Here is a 21,710-nt window from a genome sequence, read left to right as displayed (position 1 = left end):
GAGAAATTTCAAAATAAATTTCAATACTTTTCCAAATATTTTTACATTATGAAAGGAAACAAACTTAAAATTATCAATCGAAATACAAACAACCAAAATTATGAGTTTATAACTTCTAATAAAAAGGGAAATGAGGGTCTACTATTAATGCAATAATAATTTAATCCAATTTTACTATGCACGATGTCATTTTTTATTTTCCATTTGTTTATATCAAACAAATGTTCTTCCACACATCATGCTACTAGCATTAAAAAAATAATTATGCTAAACAAATGTTCTTCCACGCATCATGCCACTAGCATTAAAAAAATAATAATTTTAGTAAATATAAACTGCCATGGGCCCCAAAAAAAAAAACTCTTCACACATGAGCTTTAAAATAATAATAATAATAAACTCTCCGCACAGTGCAGAGAGATGGCAAACCAAGTGCGGAGTAAAAAAGGGAAAAAAAACTCTCCGCATAGGGCGGAGAGTTGGCAAACTCTCCGTACAGTGTGAAGTTAAAAAAAAAATCTCTCCCCACAGCACGGAGAGATGGCAAACACCATGGCAAAACTCTCCGCATAGTGCGAAGAGATGACATTCTGTGCGGACACTGTCATCACAAAGTGCGGACTCTCCATATAGTGTGGAGTAAAAAAAAAAATCGCACAGTGCGAAGAGTTGGCAAACTTTCCCTACAGTGCGAAGTTATAAAAAAAAATCTCTCCGTACAGTGACTGTCACTTTCGTTGTACGAATTTTGCATTTATCGTATTTTTATTAGTGTATGAATTTTAGTTTTTTGGAAAGTTTTTGAAGTAATATCTAGAAATATTTTCATGATATAAGAAAATAAGTATAAATTATTTTTACAATTGCATAATAGTATTGTGTCATCTAAAAAAAATATACTTGTATATTTCATACTTGAATAAGAAATATACGAGATGATACAAATTATTTTGCTTATATTCTCTGATAGTGTTGATATGATTGAATTGAATGTGAAGATTATATTTCTAAATTTTGTGTAATTCAATATTGGAAAATTGAAGATTGAGCACCATATTCATATGTATTTATATTTTGTGCTTCATATATATTTAATATTTATTTTATGCTTAAGTTGAAAAAATAAAAATTTGGAATTTTTTTTTGAAATTCGGTTTGGTAAGTGAATGTCGTAGTATTCTGCATTCTCGGTATTTGTAAGTGCAAAAATCGATATATAAAAATACAGTAAGCTATAAATACGGTAGACAGTATATACGGTAAGTTGCAAATACAGTAGGCAGCATATACGGTAAACTACAAATATGGTCAGGTGAAAATACGATAAGTTGTTTACAAATATTGTAAGCTGAAAATACGATAAGCTGCAAATACGATAGACATCATATATGGTAAGCTGTATATACGGTAAGCTGCCTACAAATATGGTAAAGTGCATATATAGATTTATAATTTGTTATAAATGTATAAAATTTATTTAATATTGAATTTCTTAAGTATCAAATGTTGTAATTCAATATTATTTTTTTTTTTATAATTGTATTTTTCGAGAATTAAAAAAAAAAAAAAGGGGTTATAAAATTTTTAATTTTTAAATGAGTTTTTTTTTTGAAGATAAAAATGATTTTTTTATATTATTTATAAAAAAAATTATTGTAATTTTATTAGCGTAATAAAAAGATTTATTATGCATTTTTATTTTTTGTATTTTGTGAAGAATTTTGTTTATGATGATTGACAAATATTCTTCCACACTCGCATCATGCCAACAACATTAAAAAAATAATAATAATTGTAGTATATATAAACTCCCAAAAAAAAAAAACTCCGCACATGAGTAAAAAAAAACACTACGCAAAGTGTGGAGAGATGGCGAACTATCTCTCCGCACAGTTTGAAGAGAAAAACAAAAACTTTCGAGACTTTATGTGTAAGTTTCAAGAGGCATTTTCTCAAACAATTTTTGAACAATGCATTGAACACTTTAATTCCTGGCCTACAACTCAAAAGTATAATTTCATTGAAAATTGTATTCGCTTCTAATGTCTAAGAGCTGTTATCAAGCAAGTGTAAAATATTGAATTTAAGTGGTACCCTAGAGCCTTCATTTGTGAAACAGCTCACATATTGTTTCATTGTATGAATCACGAGAAAGCTCATTTCCAACATCGTAAATATGATTTGTATGCTCAAAAATTGAGTTGTGATTGGAATTTAAAGAAAACATAATTGATTTTGAGACATGTTTTTTGACTCTATTTGTTGTATATACAAAAAATTTACACTCTTGAAATTTAACTTGTAATTAAAGAATTTGAAAACAACTCTCCACATTGTGCAGAGAGTTTTTTTCTCTTTGTACTGTGTGGAGAATTGGTTTGTCATCTCTCCGCACTGTGCAGAGAGCTTTTTTTTTACTCCGCACTATGCGAAGAGTTTGCCAACTCTCCGCACATGATTCAACTCTCTCTGCACTGTGCGAAAAGTGTGAAGAGGTTTTTTTCTCTCCGCACTTTTTTTTTACTTCGCACATGGCTCAACTCTCTACACACTGTGTGGAGAGTTTTTCTCTCTGCACTATGTGGAGAGTTTTTTCATGGTGCGAACCAACTCTCTGCATTGTGTGAAGAGATTAACTCTCTCCGCACAGTGTGGATAGTTTTTTTTGCTCTCCGTACTGTGCAGAAAGTTGATTTGTCATTTCTTCTTATTGTACGAAGAGATTTTTTTATTACTCCGCACTGTGCGAAGAGTTTGCCAACTCTTCGTACATGGTTTAACTCTTTCCGCCCTTTTTTTATTTTTTATTTTTACTCCGTACTTGGTTCAACTCTTTTCGCACTGTACGGAGAGTTTTTTTTTTCAATTTTACAATATTGAATTACACAAAATTAGAAATATAATCTTCACATTCAATTCAATTATATCAATACTATCAAAGAATACAAGCAAAATAGTTTATATATTTCTTATTCAAGTATGAAATATACAAGCATATTTTTTCTAGATAACATACTGTTATGCAATTGTAAAAATAATTTACAATTATTTTCTTATATCATGGAAATATTTTTAGATATTGATTCAAATTTTTTTCAAAAAAAATTAAAATTCATACACTAATAAAAATATGATAAATACAAAATTCGTGCAATACGCGTATTAGTAACCAGTATATATATATAATGAAATGCATATATAGGTTATATTTGAGCCACATTTTTTCAAAAAAATACGTTCTTAAACGGTGATTTGATATTATTTTAATCACATATTCTTTAATAAAATAATATTACACGTAAATTCAAAATTTTTTTATTTTTATTTTTTAACAATACATTATCCATCAATATACTATTCAAAAATACATTATTTGTAATATAACGTGATTCAAACAAAGGCATAAATGTGATGTAAATAAAGGTACCGTAACAAATTAATCCTTACCCGTAAATTTTAAGCGTAAATTTCCTATTATCCAATCGCTTGGGATAAGAAACATGGCGGCGCCAGAACAAACGAGCAAAAAAAATTTCTGGGTTTGAACCTTAAACCTCTCAAAGAGTAAGCTTTCTTTCAGTTAATCTCTCTGTATATTTTTTGCGCACCACGAAGCATATTTGTTTTTTGGAGATTTAATTGGTTTAAGATGGAATTAATGATATCTGCAAGGCAATCCAATGAAAGTTTTTGCTCATTTCATCATCCTATTCGTGAGCAGAGCTCGATTAAACATAGAATTAAAATTTGTTGGACAAACTTTGTTTCAGAGAAAACGAAAATTGATCGGTTTAGGAAAAGACGGCGAAATCGGGTGTTAGCTGTTTCGAAGACTGAAACTTTTGGTACAAATGGTAGGTTACGGTTGTCGAATATGGAGAAAAACCCACAAGGTCAAAAGAATTCGAATCACAATTTCGAGGAATTTGAGAGTAATAATTTTCTTCGTCGGTTGGTTAAGAATGGGGAGTTGGAGGAAGGGTTTAGGCATCTCGAGAACATGGTTTACCGGGGTGACATTCCCGATATTATCCCGTGCACGAGTTTAATTCGTGGGTTTTGCCGGATTGGAAAGACTAAGAAGGCTACTAGAATCATGGAGATTCTTGAAGAATCCGGGGCTGTTCCTGATGTTATAACTTATAACGTGTTGATTAGTGGGTATTGTAAGTCGGGGGAGATTGATAGTGCGTTGAAAGTCTTGGACCGAATGAGCGTTGCCCCGGATGTGGTCACATACAATACGATTTTGCGCACTTTATGTGATAGTGGGAAATTGAAACAAGCTATGAAGGTTCTTGATCGGCAGCTGCAAAAGGACTGTATTCCCGATGTGATAACCTATACGATTTTGATTGAAGCCACTTGTAAAGAAAGTGGAGTTGGACAAGCAATGAAGCTCTTGGATGAAATGAGGATTAAAGGGTGTAAGCCTGATGTGGTTACTTACAATGTTCTTATCAACGGGATTTGTATGGAAGGCAGATTGGATGATGCTATTAAGTTCTTGAATAATATGCCCTCTTACGGTTGCCAACCTAATGTGATCACGCATAACATCATTTTGCGCAGTATGTGTAGTACAGGGAGGTGGATGGATGCTGAGAAACTATTGGCGGAGATGCTTAGAAAAGGGTGTTCACCAAGTGTTGTAACCTTTAACATCTTGATTAATTTCCTGTGTAGGAAAGGACTACTTGGTCGAGCAATTGATATTTTGGAGAAGATGCCTAAACATGGGTGTACACCAAATTCCTTGAGTTACAATCCATTGCTTCATGGGTTCTGCAAGGAAAAGAAGATGGATAGGGCGATTGAGTATCTTGAGGTAATGGTATCTCGGGGGTGTTACCCTGATATTGTGACCTACAATACATTGCTTACTGCTTTATGTAAAGAAGGGAAGGTTGATATTGCAGTCGAGATACTTGATCAGCTAAATTGCAAAGGCTGTTCTCCTGTTTTGATTACATACAATACAGTGATTGATGGGCTCTCGAAGATGGGAAGAACCGAACGTGCTATCCAGCTATTGGACGAAATGCGGGAGAAAGGGCTCCGACCTGATATCATCACCTACTCATCACTCGTGAGAGGACTCAGTAGAGAAGGAAAGATTGATGAAGCTGTCAAATTCTTTCATGATATCGAACAGCGTGGGGTCAGGCCCAATGCTATCACATATAATTCCATTATGTTGGGGCTTTGTAAGGCTCGTCAAACATATCGTGCCATTGATTTCTTGGCTTATATGGTATCGAAGGGATGCAAACCTACTGAATCTACATACACAATTCTGATCGAAGGCATTGCTTATGAAGGATTGGCAAAGGAGGCTTTGGAGTTATTGAACGAATTGTGCACTAGAGGAGTGGTGAAGAAAAGTTCAGTCGAACAGGTGGCAGTCAAAATATAGCCTGAAGTAAGGCTCGTCAAACATATCGTGCCATTGATTTCTTGGCTTATATGGTATCGAAGGGATGCAAACCTACTGAATCTACATACACAATTCTGATCGAAGGCATTGCTTATGAAGGATTGGCAAAGGAGGCTTTGGAGTTATTGAACGAATTGTGCACTAGAGGAGTGGTGAAGAAAAGTTCAGTCGAACAGGTGGCAGTCAAAATATAGCTTGAATGCTTAACTGTTGCTTCAATAAGGCAACTTTCTGGCACTGAAGTGAGCTCTACGGTTTAATTTGTTGTAATGTGAATTGAATTGTTCTGAAGAGTCAGGCTTTTTGCTTTCCTTTTGTTACTTTTCTAACAAAGGGATGTCCCAAGCAGTTTTGCTCTTTGCTGTATGCATCGTTAGATTTTGTTATTTGCTTGGGTTATTTCTTGAATACCTTGGCCTTTATAGTTATTTTTTTCGTGGTGAGATTAGAGGTAGTGCTATTACTTTGGCCGGAGTCAATGGTGTGAAAATGCAAGAGAAAAGATATACAATATAGATCAACGTTGTTGATTCTACTTCAAAATCGTGTTTTTACTATATTCAATTTCTTGAAACCTATGAGAAGGTAAATGACTTCTGCACTCTTTCTTGTGAGAATGGAGGAAATATGGTACGATCCATCACCCTGTGGTGATATTGGTGTTATCGTAGTTATTGTTCTGTGAAGATATATTGTTAGGTATTTTATTTTATATTTTTTTGGTTGTCAAAATAAATGTGTTTGAGACATACACCAATTGTTATTCAATAAGATGATATTTCCATCTTTTCTCAAGAAACAAATGAGATATTTCTTTGCAAAATTGTGCTCAATTTTAGAGTTCATATAATGTAATGTCTATAAGATGAACAAAGAGAAAACAAGGAACATTTTAAAATTTAAAATGAAGGCAAGCAATATGCTATAATAGATAAAACAAAATATCACTTAACTTCAATAAATAGAAGTGGTACTCATTGTCATTGAGAGTAAATTTCATTTGTGATCGTTGAACTTTCAAAGAAATTTTTATTGGATCACTAAACCTTAATATCTTAATTCGATACTTCAATTTAGTTTTAGATTTTACCATTGTATCACATTTTATCACTATACGTCTTCAAACTTTCAAAAATTATTTAGTTGACAATCATATCATATTTGATCTTCTGCATAATCACTTTCTAGCACCCTTATGACAATAAACAATAGCTTTAGTTTAAAATGTGAAAAAGATAGTATTTTTACACTTTCACGATGTGACACAACAGTAAGATGGCATGTCACGTAGCTATTTTGTAAAAGATTCGTAATGAATGATGGCATTGGTGAACTTTGAAACTAAGACTCCATTTGACCATCTCTTAGTGTTATTTGCAATGACCCACTAACTACCACAGTCGTCTTACGTAGCACACATATGACGCTTCGTGGACTGCGATAGTAAGCAACTGTAAATAGCATTATTCTTAAAAAAAATATTTCTCAAACTTATTTTCAATTAGATATTTCATGGATTCATAATTTTTATTAATTTTCCAATCATATATTTCATCAATTTTAATAAAAATTGATATTAAGACAGTTTGGTAAGGCAGTGGCAGACATTCGTTAACAAACCTCACATGATCAGACTAACAACTGATCCAAACAGTAATCTTGGATTGGATTAGGGTTTCTACAAGCAAAATCCTCTTAGAAAACAGGCAAATTATTAATGGAATGAATATCTGTCTGTGGAGAGTTGAATGATGACACTTGAGATTACTCAAACTCAAGCCTATGATGAGCCATGGTACCGGGACAACCGCCACACTGAGGATCCTGGCCCCTCTGATTGGTACCAAAACTACCCTTCTCTTTCACCTCTCCTCCGCCTCTACATCCACCTCAACCACCACCGTGTCCTCGTTGTCGGCTGTGGCAATTCCGGTACTTCACTCTTTTTACTTTGATTATGTACCTTCATTTGTCGATGATTTCAATTGTTCGATTGATTTTGCAGCGTTTAGTGAGTACATGGTTGGTGATGGATATGAGGATTTTGTAAATATTGATATATCCTCTGTCGTGATTGAGGCTATGCAGAAGAAGTATTCCAATCGCCCCCACCTCACATGTGTATATCTTCTATTCGTTTGAGCCAATCTACAATTTATGATCTTTTATGATTGTAGCTCCTTAATAAAGGATAACATTGTTAATCTTCACATATCATACAAACCCAAGGAATGGGATACACTCAGATCGTTACATTGGGAATCTAAGGTGCGGTTGCTTCTCTTCTTGTAACTCTTCTAGCCAAACAAAGCTAAACATATTCAAAAGCAGCTTCTTAGTTTCAAATGTAGCTTTTGGTTCTTAAAAGCCCTGCCAAATGAACCTTAAATCTACTTCTATAAGTGAGAACTGATAGGAATATATTGTCTGGCAACATAGGCTAATTTATTGTGTGGATGCAACTTAAACTCAAGTAGCTTATATTTGAGTAGATTATAACAATATTAGAGATCATTATAAATCATTTTTCGTTAAATTGTTAGTGTTTTATTGTTGTTATTATTCAAGTTCTAGTTCTAGCTTCTTCTTAGAGGATTGATTGGCCTAGATTTCAAGAATATGAATATTTATGGTGGCATAAGGGAATTATGCTAAGATTTAAAGATGTTCTCATTGAAGTTCTATTTTTACGAAGTTTGCTTGTCTTGAATTTTATGAAATCTTTTACAAGTACATTTCATGAGAATTTGATGTACCGACAAAGGAAGAAGTCCGTAATTTCCTTGTCGAGGAAGTACACTATTTTTATCGTAATTCAGTTAGACCCAAAGACATGCAGAAGGAAAGAAAGAAAAAAGCAGGATCATAGACAGAAATGATATTGATCCCTTATATGGCCAACTTATATTTTCCTAAAGTCTGATAAGATATTAAAATGGATGTCTGAGACATGAGTACATTTAAAATGGGATCCTCGATGCTGTCATTGACAAAGGTATTCCTTTTAAGAATTTTTATATGAACTATGAAATAAATTATTTGCAGATTCTAATGTCTTTTCGACATGGTCTTCCAGGAACTATGGACTCTCTTCTGGTGAGTACTCTATGTTGCAATAGATTTATAAACAAACCATATTACAAAGTTGAGTATTTTCTTGCAGTGTGGATACAACTCATAGCAAAATGCTACTAAAATGCTTGAAGAAGTCTGCAGGTAAACCAAACTACAGAATACTTTGCACATTTTCTAGTTTGCTTGCCTATTTATTTTCACTCTGTTTATAAATTAAGCAGTTCATGACAAACGGTAGGGTTCTCAAGGATAAAGGAGTATATATCCTCGTAATTCCTCTTTATTCTCATCACTGTCAGAACCGATTCCTTCGTTTCTCTATTACAGTCATTTTGAACTAAAAGAAGGGGATAAAATTAACATGATAAACAGCTGCTCAAAATATAATAATATTCTATAGATTACACATGGATCACCGGTTTAACATTCACAAATAAAGATTAGGTTTTTGTGAGAAGAATTGGCAAAATGATCCCTCGTAAATTTGTTTTCATTGTGGATATAGTCAACCCCATTAGCTAAATTCGTTCTAACTTGGGTACTCAACAGGGACATCAGCAAAATTGTGTTTTGTTGTTTTATAGCTAATGCACCTACTTTTCCCATGCTTTCCATTTTTATATTCTGTAGGCTGTATTTTTAATTTGACCAAACTTTAGTTTCAGAATGATGTAGGATGTGGGGTCAACGAAGTGACAATATTAGGACATGTGGGTTTAACTAAACTAGCTTCATGATTTGGTGCTCATAATGAATAAAAGGTGGGTCTGAGATGTTTGATGGAACTTCACTGAAAAAAATTAGAATTTTGGAATATTTCAATAAATCATGAAATATTTAGGTTGCATGAAATGGCAAGAGAAAAAGAATTGTCACGAAAATTTTAAGCATCAAAGTGTTTGATCAGAATATATTCATCATGCGCTTCTGTGTTACGTACGCAAATTATTATATACAGAAAAGCTTTTTTTCAAGTGAGCTTTAAATTTTGCTCACCACACTGTTCAATTGTAAGTACACATCATATACAATAGACACATTCAATGGTGTTGAGTACAAAATTGTGATCGATCTTCAAATTTAGATTGTAAGATTAAGATTCATATAATCACAAACACATAATTCAGCGGATCTGCCAGAAATAGTCGACGACGCTCACCTAAACTTTGTTCCGTTGCCATGCCTATCCAAATTGTCATGTGGGTGGGTTCTATCAGATCTGCGGTATTGAGCAAGTTGATTATTGATTCTTGAAAGCACATTTTGCGAATGTGCCAATCTCTCACCAAGATCCAAGTCGTGAGGAATGGACGAACTATTTGTTTGTGGTTGATTACATGGCTGGGCATTATGCATTCCAAATAGTTTTTTCACCATGTCATCTAGCTCAGCAACACTTTTCTGTAAATAGGTTTTATCCCTCTGCACAAAGCATGATAGAAAGGTAAAAAGAATGTCTTCTGATCAAATTCAAGAATATTTTCATAATTATGAGATATAGATTGTTTTAGGGGTACCTTCAGCATATTATTTTGTGCAGTCAACAACTGATCCCTCTCCTGTAATTCTTCTACAGTTATCTGAGTTGTGAGTAAGTCTGTTTTGCTTCTATTCACTTCAGATATGCATCTGCAGGTATTAAAAAAAAAAAAAAAATGTTTGAGATCTCACCTCAAGAATTTGAAGAACAAATTTATTACAAAATTCCATGATCATATCAGGAATTGTCGATCTAAATAATCATTTGGAATGCACAGGTGATGTATAACATTTTTAAGTTTTTTGAACTAAGCATTTGAAGTTCAGTACTAAATGATATGAAATTCAACCCGACTTACCTCTCCCTTTCCTCAAGCAAATCGTTAATTTGACCCCTCAGATTGTAAATTTCATGCTCCTGGTGACCAAAAATATATATTAAACTTAGAGCTCAACTAGTCAAGTAACGACCTACAGTAAACAAAATGTACCATTGTAATAAGCTCTTGTCTTTGTTGTAGAGCCTCCTCAACTAGCTTTTGAAGCTGATTCTGGTCGATCATATTCTAGGACAACGCAACAGATTCGTCATTTTAGTAAGAAAAGCATATGTGGACAAATATTTTGTTTAGGTAAAGTTTAAACTTACAGCATAATTTGTGATATCCAGTTTGACACTGAGTAGATCCCTAATGACATCATGTGTCATGCTTTCTGTGGCGGCAAGTTTAGTGTTCAGCATACACACCTGAGGCAATATAGATCAAAACCATAGTGTTATGTCGACGGTTTTCAGAATTACGAAGTCTCCACGGATTATTCAATTGCATAGGGAGACAGACACAGGCAGGACAATTGTATTGAAGAATATCAGAAACGTTAAAACAAGAACAGAAAATGAATATTTAAAAAGACGTTCAAAATGACAACTAAAAATAAATGGCAGCGAGATTAAGGGAAGTATTTTATATTTGATCATAATTTGGAATTTTGAATTGATAAGTGACCCCAGATAAAGGTCAAAGAGGATATGGATATGGTCATCTGAAAATACGAGTATACATGACCATAGAGCAATGCTTAAATACCTCTTTCTGCCGACTAGCTGACAATGCCTCTAGCTCTTTTATACGAAGCCTTGCATTCAACATTTCTTGATCTTTCTCCACATTCATCTGCTGGACTAGACTGGCAATGCATCTGAATGGAGAACTAGAACGCCTTGTCCTTGTTGAACTTTTATCTTCTTTATGTGAGGCTGCTGCCTCAAATGTCACACTTGATACATCTGTTTTAACTTCGCGAACCATTGTTTCCAGGTTTTTGTACTGGTCATAGGACATCAAACAAATATGGTTTCAATAAAGAGGAATTGTAATCAAACAAGCATTGGCAGCAGACCAAATAAACACAACTCTTTACATGGCATTCCAACTTTCTCAAGTTGTTGTCCAGAGACTGAAGCTCATAAAAACCAAACCCATGGTTTTTTTCTTTTCTTTTCTTTTCTTTTGCTTATGGGCACAAGTTCCGAGTCCATGTTGAAAATCAGCGATTGGAAATTTCTAATACAATGTTACGAGTTTCTGAGCTTTCATTTTATCTAAATTCACAAGTTGAAACGCGTACCACTTGGATTCAGTAAGACAAAGCATTCTAGCCATTTATCAATGGATCAACAAGATGATGATGATGATGATGATGATGATGATGATGATGATGATAATAATGATAATAATAAAAGTTCTTTTGCCATCTATTTCGAAAGAAGTTTAAAGCAAAATGACATAATGGTTTGCATTCCTGATTATGTACCTTCTGTTGATATTGCGATGCTTGTGCTTCAGAATGCAATACAAGTTCAGAAATGTACTCTTTGATTTGCTCAATCTGCAGAGCAGAATCAATAAATTTTCATTAGGTAGAAGGAAAAATGAAACAGGACTAATGAGGAAAGGGTACAAAGGGGTCAGGTCAGGAATGAAATCCACTAGCTAATTAAACCTCCTTTGATTGCCCCGCTTTTTCCGCTTCAAGGACTCTTATTCTTCTAAGAGCCTCTGCAAGTTCCAGGGATCTGCTATGCAGTTTCCTGGAACAAAATAATTAATAATTATAGATGACTGCGATGCAGGAACTAACAAAATGCATAGAGAAAGCAAAGAGCTTTCTCACCTTGAAATTAGATCCTCAGATAGAGTTGTGCTTGAGTTATCGGAATTAAGAGTTTCAGTCAGGTCCTCAACAGTTAATAATCTCTCTCTCAGTCCTTGAAGTTCCAATTCTAACGAATCTCTGATCACTCGATGTTTTTCAATTTCCTCGCCCATTTCTTGCACCTTAAAATGGTAAATATTGAAGTTCACTTTTTCAAATAATAACCTATTAACTCGTTAACATGAAGTGCATTACCTGAAGCAATCATAGATGACGGAAACAGCATGGCATACAATGCAAACTTTCAAATCAAACAAAAAATTTGCAGCAGGTCCTATGACTGACAGGAAGTTTTCCCTGATAATAGAGTAGAAGAAAAGCTTACCTTCTTCTCGAGTACAGTTATGGTGATATCAAGCTCCGCGACAGAATTTTCTAAAATCTTGACCTCCTCTTCCTTTTGCTCAGCATACATTTTACTCACCTCCGACTCCTGGGGTGGTGGATTCAAATTTAGCTGAAGAAAAACCTTCTACATTCTGCAATATTATAAAACTTCAAACATGAACATACCTGTCGGGCTTCCGCTGCTATAGCTTCATTCTGATCTGCTAAAGAACATGCCATGTCAAGCCTATCTTGCAAAGAGCAAAGCTGTTCAACAAGTTCGTCTCTTTCTAAACTCACCCTTCTTAAATCTTCCTCAATATCTTTCATTGAAGAAATCGATTGTTTCTGGGAAGAAAGATGCATGTGAATACTTTCTTTTTCTAAACTTCTGACAATTTCCCTTTGGTCTTCCAGTAGCTCCTCTGCTTCTGACTTTTTAAGATAGAGATCCTTTGTGAGCACTTGCAACTCAGTATTTTGAGCTGAGAGGAAATCTAATTTTCCTCTGGCCTTTTCCAATTCGGACTTTGAGATGCACAAAGCTTGCTCAGCTTCAGTCAAGCGGACTTCAAGTTTTATATTTTCACTGAGCATGTCATCAAGTTGAACAGTTTTTAATTGTAGCTCATGCTTAACTCGGTTCAAAGTGACAACCAACTCTTCAATTTCATCCTTACTGTCCTTTCTGTTGCACAAAGATTCTTGCAGCAAACTGAAATCAAAAAATAATCCTTTCAATAGAACATCTTTCCGTTCGAGCTCTCTCTTGAGTTCATAATTTTCACTTATAGTGTCATCTTGTACCAGGGCCAACTCTGTAACCTCTCTTTTGCTGAGTTTTGCAGTCTGATCTCCTTGCCATTGGGCAGAAGAAACGATACTGGCATTATTGCATCTTACATAACCTCTTTCAAGGTCAATCATCGTTAAACAATCTTCTTGAAAGGGAGAGGTATGTAAATTAGACGTTATGTTCAGCCTTCTGAACTTGTGAAAGAATTCTCCCATGTGGCACTGTAGCACAATGGAAGTAATTTCGTTTTCCACTGTCCGGCACATTACATCTTCCAGTGAAAATCTCAAGTTACAATTCAAGTTTAATGTCTCTTGAACTGAGTAGAAGGCATTGTCATATGCTGCATTTAACAATTCCTCTACACTTCTTTGCATTTGGAGAAAAGATCCTTCAAGCAAATGCATTAAATTTCCTATTTCTCTCAAGCCATAGTGGATATGATCCTGCAAGACTTCATTCTCTCCATCTCTTAAATGAATATGTAATCTGAGTTGTTTGATCTCTTCACTCAAGTTAACTTTATCTGCCATGAGTTCCTCTCCCGCCTGTTTCCAGATTGCCATTAACAAATTTGCATTTTCATTTGCTTTTAACATTGCTTTTAACATGTGATCTGCTTCTTTTACAGTTGAATGAGCCTCCTCGAATTTGGCAAAGAAGGTATTGGCGTTACTAAATTTGTCTTCAACTGCTGACTGCATATCACATAATATTGTAATTAAGATCAAAATAAGATATGCATATGTTTTGGACTGGCTTATTTAAATCAAACAGAAAAAGTAGAGAAGTGTACTTCATATTTATTCATAAAAAAATAAATGAATAATTTTAGCTGTGCATTTTGCTTGTAGGGTCTTTACCTGTTCACTATAGTTCCTGCCTGATTCAGCTTTCAACATCGACAACTTATCATGTTGAACCTTATGGTTGGTCTCCAGCATGGCAGGTTGATTGTGTCCAAGTACATGATGCTTGATGAAGTCCACAAATTCATTCATATCAGGGAGAGAGGAATTCGTGGCAGTGACATTCTTGATTGTGTCCTTGTTCAGGACTTCAATGAACTGATCCTTTAGTTTGGCAAAAGTGTTGCGAGCTTTTCTTAACTCCTTACCAAAGTGCAAAACTGTTGTATTATGATTGAAATTTGATCCTTCATCTGATTCTGGTGACAGAATTTGTTCAGTTATTTTGCCAGGTGAGTCGTAGCTGTTTCTTGATGAAGATTTATTGGATATATTATCTTGATCAACATTATAATCTGAAGAATCGGAGTCTGAAGTTGAACAATCACTGATCCATCCATCTATCTCCACTAAATCTTCAGTTGAACCTGGATTGAGCACATTCATAACTTTGTAAAATCCCACTGTAATAGAACTCAGTCTGTCATTTGTTTCAACAAGTTCATCTCTGATTTCATGCAGCATTTGTAGCTGATTTTCATGCATGCATGAAGCACTCGATGGAATTCCGGCTGCACAAAGTTGAAGGCTTCCTTGATTCCTGTTAAACTCCTCAACATTCCTCCTCATCTTAGCAATATCCTTGACACTTTCGCTAATCAATTCCTCATAAAGAGAAACTGCTTTATGAATGTCGGATTTCAGCTCATATAAATAAGTTTCTGCATCAGAATGAGCTGCATTGACAGCATCTTCAATCTCTAACAAAACCAGCCTTGCCAATTCAATTTGGTCATCAACATTTGCCATTGTCAAACCTTTTGTATGAGCAAATGGCACATCTCGATTAACACTGTCTTTAAGACCACTCATGAAATAATTAGCAGTCCTGTTTTCAACGACTAAAGCAGCATTAGAGCATGTTTCAGCTTCAGAACTGTGGCGGTCCTTGGAGATCAATTTATCCCCTGAAAACTCTTTTTCATCAAATGAATCATTTAAAAGAGTTGTTAACTGTACATCCTCTTTGTTGCTTGAGTTATTCTCTAGCTGCTGAAATTCAGTCAAAGCAATTGTTGCACCCTTCAAGGAGATCAATTGCTGTTCCATCTGCATTACAGTCTTCTGGGCATCTTCCAAACTCTCTTGCAGTAGCAATATTTTTTCTTCCTTCTCAATACAAATCTTCACAGCCCTCTCAACATGCTCATCAATCCAAATATTAACATGCGGAAATGTACGGGAAATACTTTTCATTTGGCGAGAGGCATCTCCCAGGGATTTAGAACCATCTATTAGGAAGGTGGTTAGCTCCAAAGTTGCCCTTTCCCACTCTGCACAGAGTGCTCTTATTTCGTCTTCCTTGGCAGCCAAAGAGTTTCTGAGATTTAAATTCTCTTCATCCATGGAGCATATGCGCACATGACATTCTGATTGAAGTCTATCAACCTCTTCCTGTAAATGAAAAATTGTTTTAGTTGTTTCCGTCTCCACTTCACTACGGATTAGATCAATTTGGTGATCTTTCGAAAACCGGGATGCATGATCCTCGAGATATTGGCTGTTAAGTAACTGTGTCTCCTTGAGGTTCCGAGACAGTTTTTCCAACTTAGCTTGCAGATCCATCATGTTTGTATCTTCGATGATCTTCATCACCAGAGTTGACTCCTGATTTTCTGTACCACTGCTTTTCTTGTTATGGTCGTCGCTTTCTTGCTCTGCCATTTCCTTATTGTACAGCATTTCTGTCAAACGATGATTATCAGCACGCAAAAACTCTATCTCTTCAATCAGGTGGAACTGCTCGAGTTTCATGGATTCAATCAAAGATTGTGCATCTGTCAGCTGTCTCTGAATGTTGTTATACTGCAAGTCTGAGAAATTGTCCGTCTGCTTATAATTTCTGTCATGTAAATCACCACCGATGCTGTTAGATGCTGCCTCATCCATTGAATCACTTTGAAAGGACTCGTTTTCACTCTGCAAAGAAACTAATGTCATGGAAATTGCATCGAGAAAATGTATTTGCCTACGATATTCTTCCTCTCTTTTTTACACTCTGCATTCTAGTTTGTCAAGAATTTATGAAGCTCCACAATACAATAAACAATTTCAAGATATTTGCAAGATCTTCAATACAGAAACGTGATTAGGATCAATTTATTTTGAACAAATTTGAGTCATAAGCATGCATACGTAAGGATTTCAGAATTTATTTCGCAAAAGTAATCACAGACTCTATCGAAGGACAGAAAACAATATAGCTCAATAGCCTTTTCTGTTTCATTGACAAATTTAATACAGATGAGTCAAATATCTATCCAGAGAAGAATAACATTTATTAGCAGTCATTTAGGAAGTGACTATAACCTGTCCTTAAAGAGACAAAAGCATCACTTACAAGATGTGTTGAAGTGCCCTGGTGATTCATCAGAAATGAAAGCTGGCCCTGTTTAAGCAAACACTTAATTAACAAGCTACTCGGTTCCAAATGTCATGCATTGATACATGTTACGATAAATTCGTACTTTTAATTGCTTGATTTGTCGCTGCAACACAATTACATCACCAGAAGCATCTTCATTTATTTTAGCCTAGGAAAAACCGAAGAAAATTAGTAAAGGAAACAAAAATAAAGAATCTGAAGTTTCGATACGGAAAAGTAAAACTGAGTTCAACTTTATACATTGTTCTGAATAAGCTTGGCACGCTGTGCAAACTTCAAAGTGCTCAGAGTTTCATTTACAGAGCTGCAAGACAGAAACAAATATAAATTAGTAAAAACATTTCAAAACAGGATCTGTTTTGATAATTATTCCAAGTTTGCAAATCAAAACTGTACCGAATAGAAGGGCTAACATTTGCAATAATTGTAGTTTTTGAATTTCCACCAAGAGAATCCTGCATGGGGAAACACAAGAAGAAAACCTTTACACTCAGATATATTCAGTAATAAAAGGAAAATACATGATTATCCACTGCTTAAAAGTTACAAGATATATGTTTCAAAATATTTAATTTTCTGACCTGAAGGAGAAACGTTAGCCTAGAATCCCTGTAGGGTACATGTCTATGTTTTCCATGTGCTAAATCCACCAAAGACATTATTACCAGTCTACATTTACAAATGAGCAGAAGAGTTAGAACATGATATGAAGAGAAAAAATATCATTCATAGTGTCAAAGGTGTACAAAGCTTGCGACAAGTCAAATAACAAACATAAGGAAAATATGCAAAATTAACATGGCCTCATATGGTTGCAAAAGATTTAATTTCTTTGGAACTTTCAGAAGTGTAATGTTGGATAAAATGGAGTGGCTGAAAAGAATTCATGTAGCCATTTCCAAGGTTATCGGGAATAACATTTAGCTTCTTCTTGTCAGTTGCATGGGTCCCCAAGCTCGAGTCACATATACCTCTCATGGTGGATCAGATATGAGGTTAAAGTCATTCAACTTCCCGGCTTCCAGCCTTTTCGGGATTCCATACCTTGGATCTTCATGTTCCTTGTGATGTTTTGTATGCCTTGCGTACTAAACCAAAAAGTGGTTTGCATGTGTTCGATACCATATGATAGTTACTAAAAAGATTTTATGCGGAAAAGCCTTGGTATTTAATTCATTCAAGATTTTAATTTCATAGTCTATCAGATGTTTGAGATTCTCATCCCCCATTTTAAAATTTGATGTGTTTCAAAGACAATTACATTGTGTAATAAACTAGGAAGAATATGAGAATGTCAGATCTTAAATCAGGGAGGTATGACAAGCAACAGGCTCATAAACAGATATAATATTGACAACCTGATGAGAATTAGAATAGTAAAATACTGCCAAAAAGCAAATCTGCCAACTCAACCTAACTACAAACAGATTATGAAACTAATTACCCAAGAGTTGACAGGGACTTGTTTATATTTGCCGCTTCTTTCAGACGATCTCCTTCTGCCCCTGAGCTTTTCTGCCTAAAAAAGGTAGAGATGTTATTCCATGAGAATACTTTCCAGTTTTGAGATGGTTGTCCATAGACCAGTACTTACCTCTCGGAACCAGCCAGATCAACTAAATTCAACCTTCCAAACCTGAAGTGGGTCATAGAATCTTTCTCCCAGCAGCTCTCAATGATGCACGTGAATACACTGTGGGAACGACTGCTCTTGCTGTTCATGTGAGTTGCTGCCATTTTCCTATTTGCAGCCCCCTGTGAAATATATAGGCAAATCAATCAAGTTTTTTATAATGAAAAATGAAAGAATATTCACCTTTGATCTCACCTGTAGCAAAAGTGTCAGCACATCATCGACTGTTCCGACTCTATATTCAGTAAGATTTTCAACATACACCCCCTTCTTCGAGTCTTCTCTAAGCTGTATTTATCAGACAAACAAAAGGAAATATCAATTGAATCGTTGTGTAAAGGTTTTACAAAATGATGAGGATGCTTCAAGTAAATTCTTAAATTACCTGTAAATTACTAGATGATGGCTCCAGGAGATCAGTTATTTGCTCATTGTATATCTCTAAGAAAGAGCATTTACAGCTATATTCTAGTCTTTCATGCTTTCTGCTCTCCTCTTCCTTAATGATGTTACCATGAGGACAAAACAATAAGTATACATGTAAAAACCTCAGAGTCACCAAGTAATATAACGGTCAAACCTCTCTAATCCGAGCGAACAAGTACTCAAAAATGCGTGGAGTAATCCCAGAATCTTCAGTGAGCGCTCCATCCATCTGATATATCTCACCCATCATAGTATATGTCTTTCCACTACCAGTCTGCAAGGACTCGTTCCAAAAGTCATATATTATTCACACACTAATATGTTATAATTATAAGTTGATAATGAAACTCAACGATATCTACCTGTCCATATGCAAACATGCAGCTATTATACCCAGACATGCAATTTTCCACCATTGGCAATCCAGCGACTCTGAAAAGTTCTCCCTACAGAACGGTCGAGTCCAGATAATTTATATCAAAACCCCGCTATAGCAATCACCTGGACTACGTAGCGTAAATACATAATTTACATATATCCATAGAGATATATGTAGGTGAGCAAATTTAGGCGTGCAGTTCCTTTTACAATAGTTGTCTTTTTCCTGATTAGGATGTTCCACTGAGATAATTCTGTAACAATATTTTCATGTAAAATATATTTATTATTTTGAAATATAGCAAACAAAAGATGCACCTGTGATATAGTTTCACAAGCTATGTGATCAAAGGTGAATCTGGTTTCAGGTTGGCCAAGCCAAACTACTGTCTGGGAACTCTCTTGCCTCAGGCATCTCCCATACCCTTGGGAGACCTTCTCTATATTATTCAACGGTCTGATTCGTAGCAAAACCTAAACCAAAAAATTAACATATTCACCACAACAATTTGTCAGCTCATAACACTGAAGAAATGAACATCAAATACAAAATCTTATGAAATAGACCTGCACATTGTGATCCTTCCAAAATGCAGGATCCTCATTGAGCTCAAAATGTGGAGCATCGATTATCATATCTGAATTCACAAACGTAATTCCTCTAGGAACAATAGAAGAACCTTCTCCTCTTCCTCCTGCGTTGCTATATTGATACGGAGGCCTAGTCAGAGTATAAGCCCCTGACGCATCCCCAATGTTAGATACCCGGCTTGTGCTTCTAGAAGGTGTATTCTGAGCTGAATTGGGCTCTGAGTTAGAAGCTTTACCATTATTCAAAACTCTAGGAGTTCCCGTTACAGCTGATTCAGATTTATTTCTTTGTTGATGAGGAGTCCGAGATTGGTATTGAGATGGATCTGGGATTGAATAGAGTGGTGATCTGGAAGAAAAGAAGGGAATTTGATTGTTTGAATTTGGAAATTCATTTTCGTTCGCTTCGGATTGCGATGGCTTTGGAGGAACAAATCTGATTGTGGAGGAATTGTTTCTCGACATTGTGGGGGAATCTTGGAAAATGGAAAATGTAGAATATGGAATTTGAGGTTAATGGAGCAGGAAAATTAACGAAAAATGAAGATGAAGTTATGTATTTGGGGATTTGGGGAATTGGGAGAAAGTGGCTGACATAGTAACAGGCTCAGCTCCAAAGCTGAAACTTCAATCTGAGAGAGAGGAGAGAGAAAGTGAACGTTAAGTTTAGTAATAAGCCCGCTTGAATTTCAAATTCAAGCGTGGATAGAGCTCCTGGATTTGTTGGCTTGAGACTCTCCCCTTTGTTAATATAAAGGATAATTGCGGTTGCCGTCCCAAAGCTTTTCTTTTTTTTTTTTCAGATTTTATCTAAACCTTTCTTTAATGCTAACCACAATCTCAAACCTTCCAATTTATTTCGTTACATCACAAGAACAAATTGATGGACTCCATCCATAAAATCGTTAGTTGACCTAAAAATTTGGTATTGATCAATTTTAAAAGGGTAAAAGGGATGATAGCTAGCTAACTCGAGCTCTTAGACCCTGAGTGGTGGATAAAAAGACAAAAGAGAAAATAAAAATTCATCTTCTCTTCCATCCCACCCAACTTTAGACCAAATTAACACCAAAAAACTATCGAATCATACTCGACCACCGTCTTCCCACTGCAGAAATCGTCAACTTCGCCATGGCAACAAGTATTTAGCATTTTTTGTAACTATTGAATACAATAGGTGTCATATGCGGTTACTTTTTAACACTTCCCTTTGTCTTTTTAGATCATGTTATATATACAAACTTTTTTAACAAAAGGAGATGAGAATCACAAGTTGACATTTTTTAAATTCACGTGGAGTTTGATAATTTTGTGAGAATGAGTATACCATTTTGTCAACAAGATTTTGTACAAATATCTTTATCCTTTCCATAAAACGCCAATTTCTCCATAACATGGGCAAGATCCTATATTTTTCTGCAGATACATGCAAGTCTCTTTACTGAAACTAAATAAATCTTGGATTTTTAATTTATATTATATACATGGATGTAGATACAGATGCTAAAACATATTTTCAGCACTCAAAACTTTCATCATTCAACAGATTTTGATAATCACTTTTCATAAATTTTGACAAAAATGAATTCCCTTCTAAGAAAATTTCAATCTTTACAGTATATTTTGCTTCAAATCTTGGAAAGCTCGTTTCTTTTTCTCATCTTTAAACCTCTCCAAAACCCTCAATTGCAATGTTTTCAAGACCTATTACAAAGACACTTTACAACCTAGTTATCAATATTCCTTGGGTACAAGATACCTTTTGTTAGATGGGGTGTAATCCAAGGCTGAAAGGAGAAGCTCGTGGCCAACAGTGGTCCGATGGTTTTCTTGTGTTGATTTGGTTTGGGGGTGGCGTGGGTGAGGTTTTATTTTCTCTTTTGTTTTTTTTTTTTTTTTTTGTTAATTTAATTTTTAACTTATTTTATATATAAAAATGTAAAGTCACCTCTATAAAATTGGTCAAAGTCAAATTTTTAGGTCAACTAACGTTTTAT

The 21,710-nt window shown here is 35.0% G+C and overlaps 3 protein-coding genes across 9 annotated transcripts; 2 read left to right on the top strand and 1 right to left on the bottom strand.

Annotated features, from left to right (window-relative positions):
* Window positions 1-3,455: 3,455 nt before the first annotated feature.
* Window positions 3,456-6,011, top strand: LOC111366000 (pentatricopeptide repeat-containing protein At1g09900-like). 3 transcript variants are annotated; one of them, XM_022986609.1, is made up of 3 exons: window positions 3,456-3,564; window positions 3,771-5,422; window positions 5,648-6,011. In XM_022986609.1, exon 2 carries the CDS (start codon window positions 3,875-3,877, stop codon window positions 5,414-5,416), a length of 1,542 nt encoding a protein of 513 aa, XP_022842377.1. In that variant the 5' UTR covers window positions 3,456-3,564; window positions 3,771-3,874; the 3' UTR covers window positions 5,417-5,422; window positions 5,648-6,011. The 3 variants fall into 3 exon arrangements, with proteins under 3 accessions (XP_022842377.1, XP_022842376.1, XP_022842375.1); XM_022986608.1 differs by having other exon boundaries at window positions 3,456-5,212; window positions 5,428-6,011; XM_022986607.1 differs by having other exon boundaries at window positions 3,456-5,422.
* A 1,026-nt stretch (window positions 6,012-7,037) lies between these two features.
* On the top strand, window positions 7,038-14,852 carry LOC111365999 (methyltransferase-like protein 13). 5 transcript variants are annotated; one of them, XR_002697559.1, is made up of 6 exons: window positions 7,038-7,369; window positions 7,443-8,653; window positions 10,148-10,269; window positions 13,963-13,994; window positions 14,186-14,532; window positions 14,762-14,852. XR_002697559.1 is itself a non-coding variant. In XM_022986606.1 (2 exons), exons 1-2 carry the CDS (start codon window positions 7,186-7,188, stop codon window positions 7,577-7,579), a joined length of 321 nt encoding a protein of 106 aa, XP_022842374.1. In that variant the 5' UTR covers window positions 7,038-7,185; the 3' UTR covers window positions 7,580-8,656. The 5 variants fall into 5 exon arrangements, 1 of the variants encoding a protein (XP_022842374.1); XR_002697558.1 differs by lacking the exons at window positions 10,148-10,269; window positions 14,762-14,852 and having other exon boundaries at window positions 14,186-14,316; XR_002697560.1 differs by lacking the exons at window positions 13,963-13,994; window positions 14,186-14,532; window positions 14,762-14,852 and adding an exon at window positions 11,311-11,588.
* LOC111365998 (kinesin-like protein KIN-12C) lies at window positions 8,600-20,456 on the bottom strand. The gene is made up of 25 exons (XM_022986604.1): window positions 19,690-20,456; window positions 19,441-19,596; window positions 19,107-19,190; window positions 18,899-19,018; window positions 18,704-18,817; window positions 18,514-18,606; window positions 18,280-18,440; window positions 18,130-18,204; window positions 17,267-17,354; window positions 17,082-17,140; window positions 16,926-16,989; window positions 16,768-16,833; window positions 16,641-16,688; window positions 14,195-16,219; window positions 12,722-14,029; window positions 12,534-12,641; window positions 12,167-12,330; window positions 11,996-12,083; window positions 11,807-11,881; window positions 11,080-11,319; window positions 10,641-10,739; window positions 10,483-10,557; window positions 10,351-10,409; window positions 10,030-10,141; window positions 8,600-9,934 (listed from the first exon to the last, which is right to left on the bottom strand). The coding sequence occupies exons 1-25, from the start codon at window positions 20,176-20,178 to the stop codon at window positions 9,668-9,670; spliced, it is 6,237 nt and encodes a 2,078-aa protein (XP_022842372.1). The 5' UTR covers window positions 20,179-20,456; the 3' UTR covers window positions 8,600-9,667.
* Between the last annotated feature and the right edge of the window lie 1,254 nt (window positions 20,457-21,710).

Source organism: Olea europaea, chromosome 17 (assembly GCF_002742605.1).
Source record: "Olea europaea var. sylvestris chromosome 17, O_europaea_v1, whole genome shotgun sequence".
NCBI lineage: Eukaryota > Viridiplantae > Streptophyta > Magnoliopsida > Lamiales > Oleaceae > Olea > Olea europaea.
Note: the sequence above shows the minus strand (reverse complement) of the source record. Positions and strands in the feature narration are given on the sequence as shown.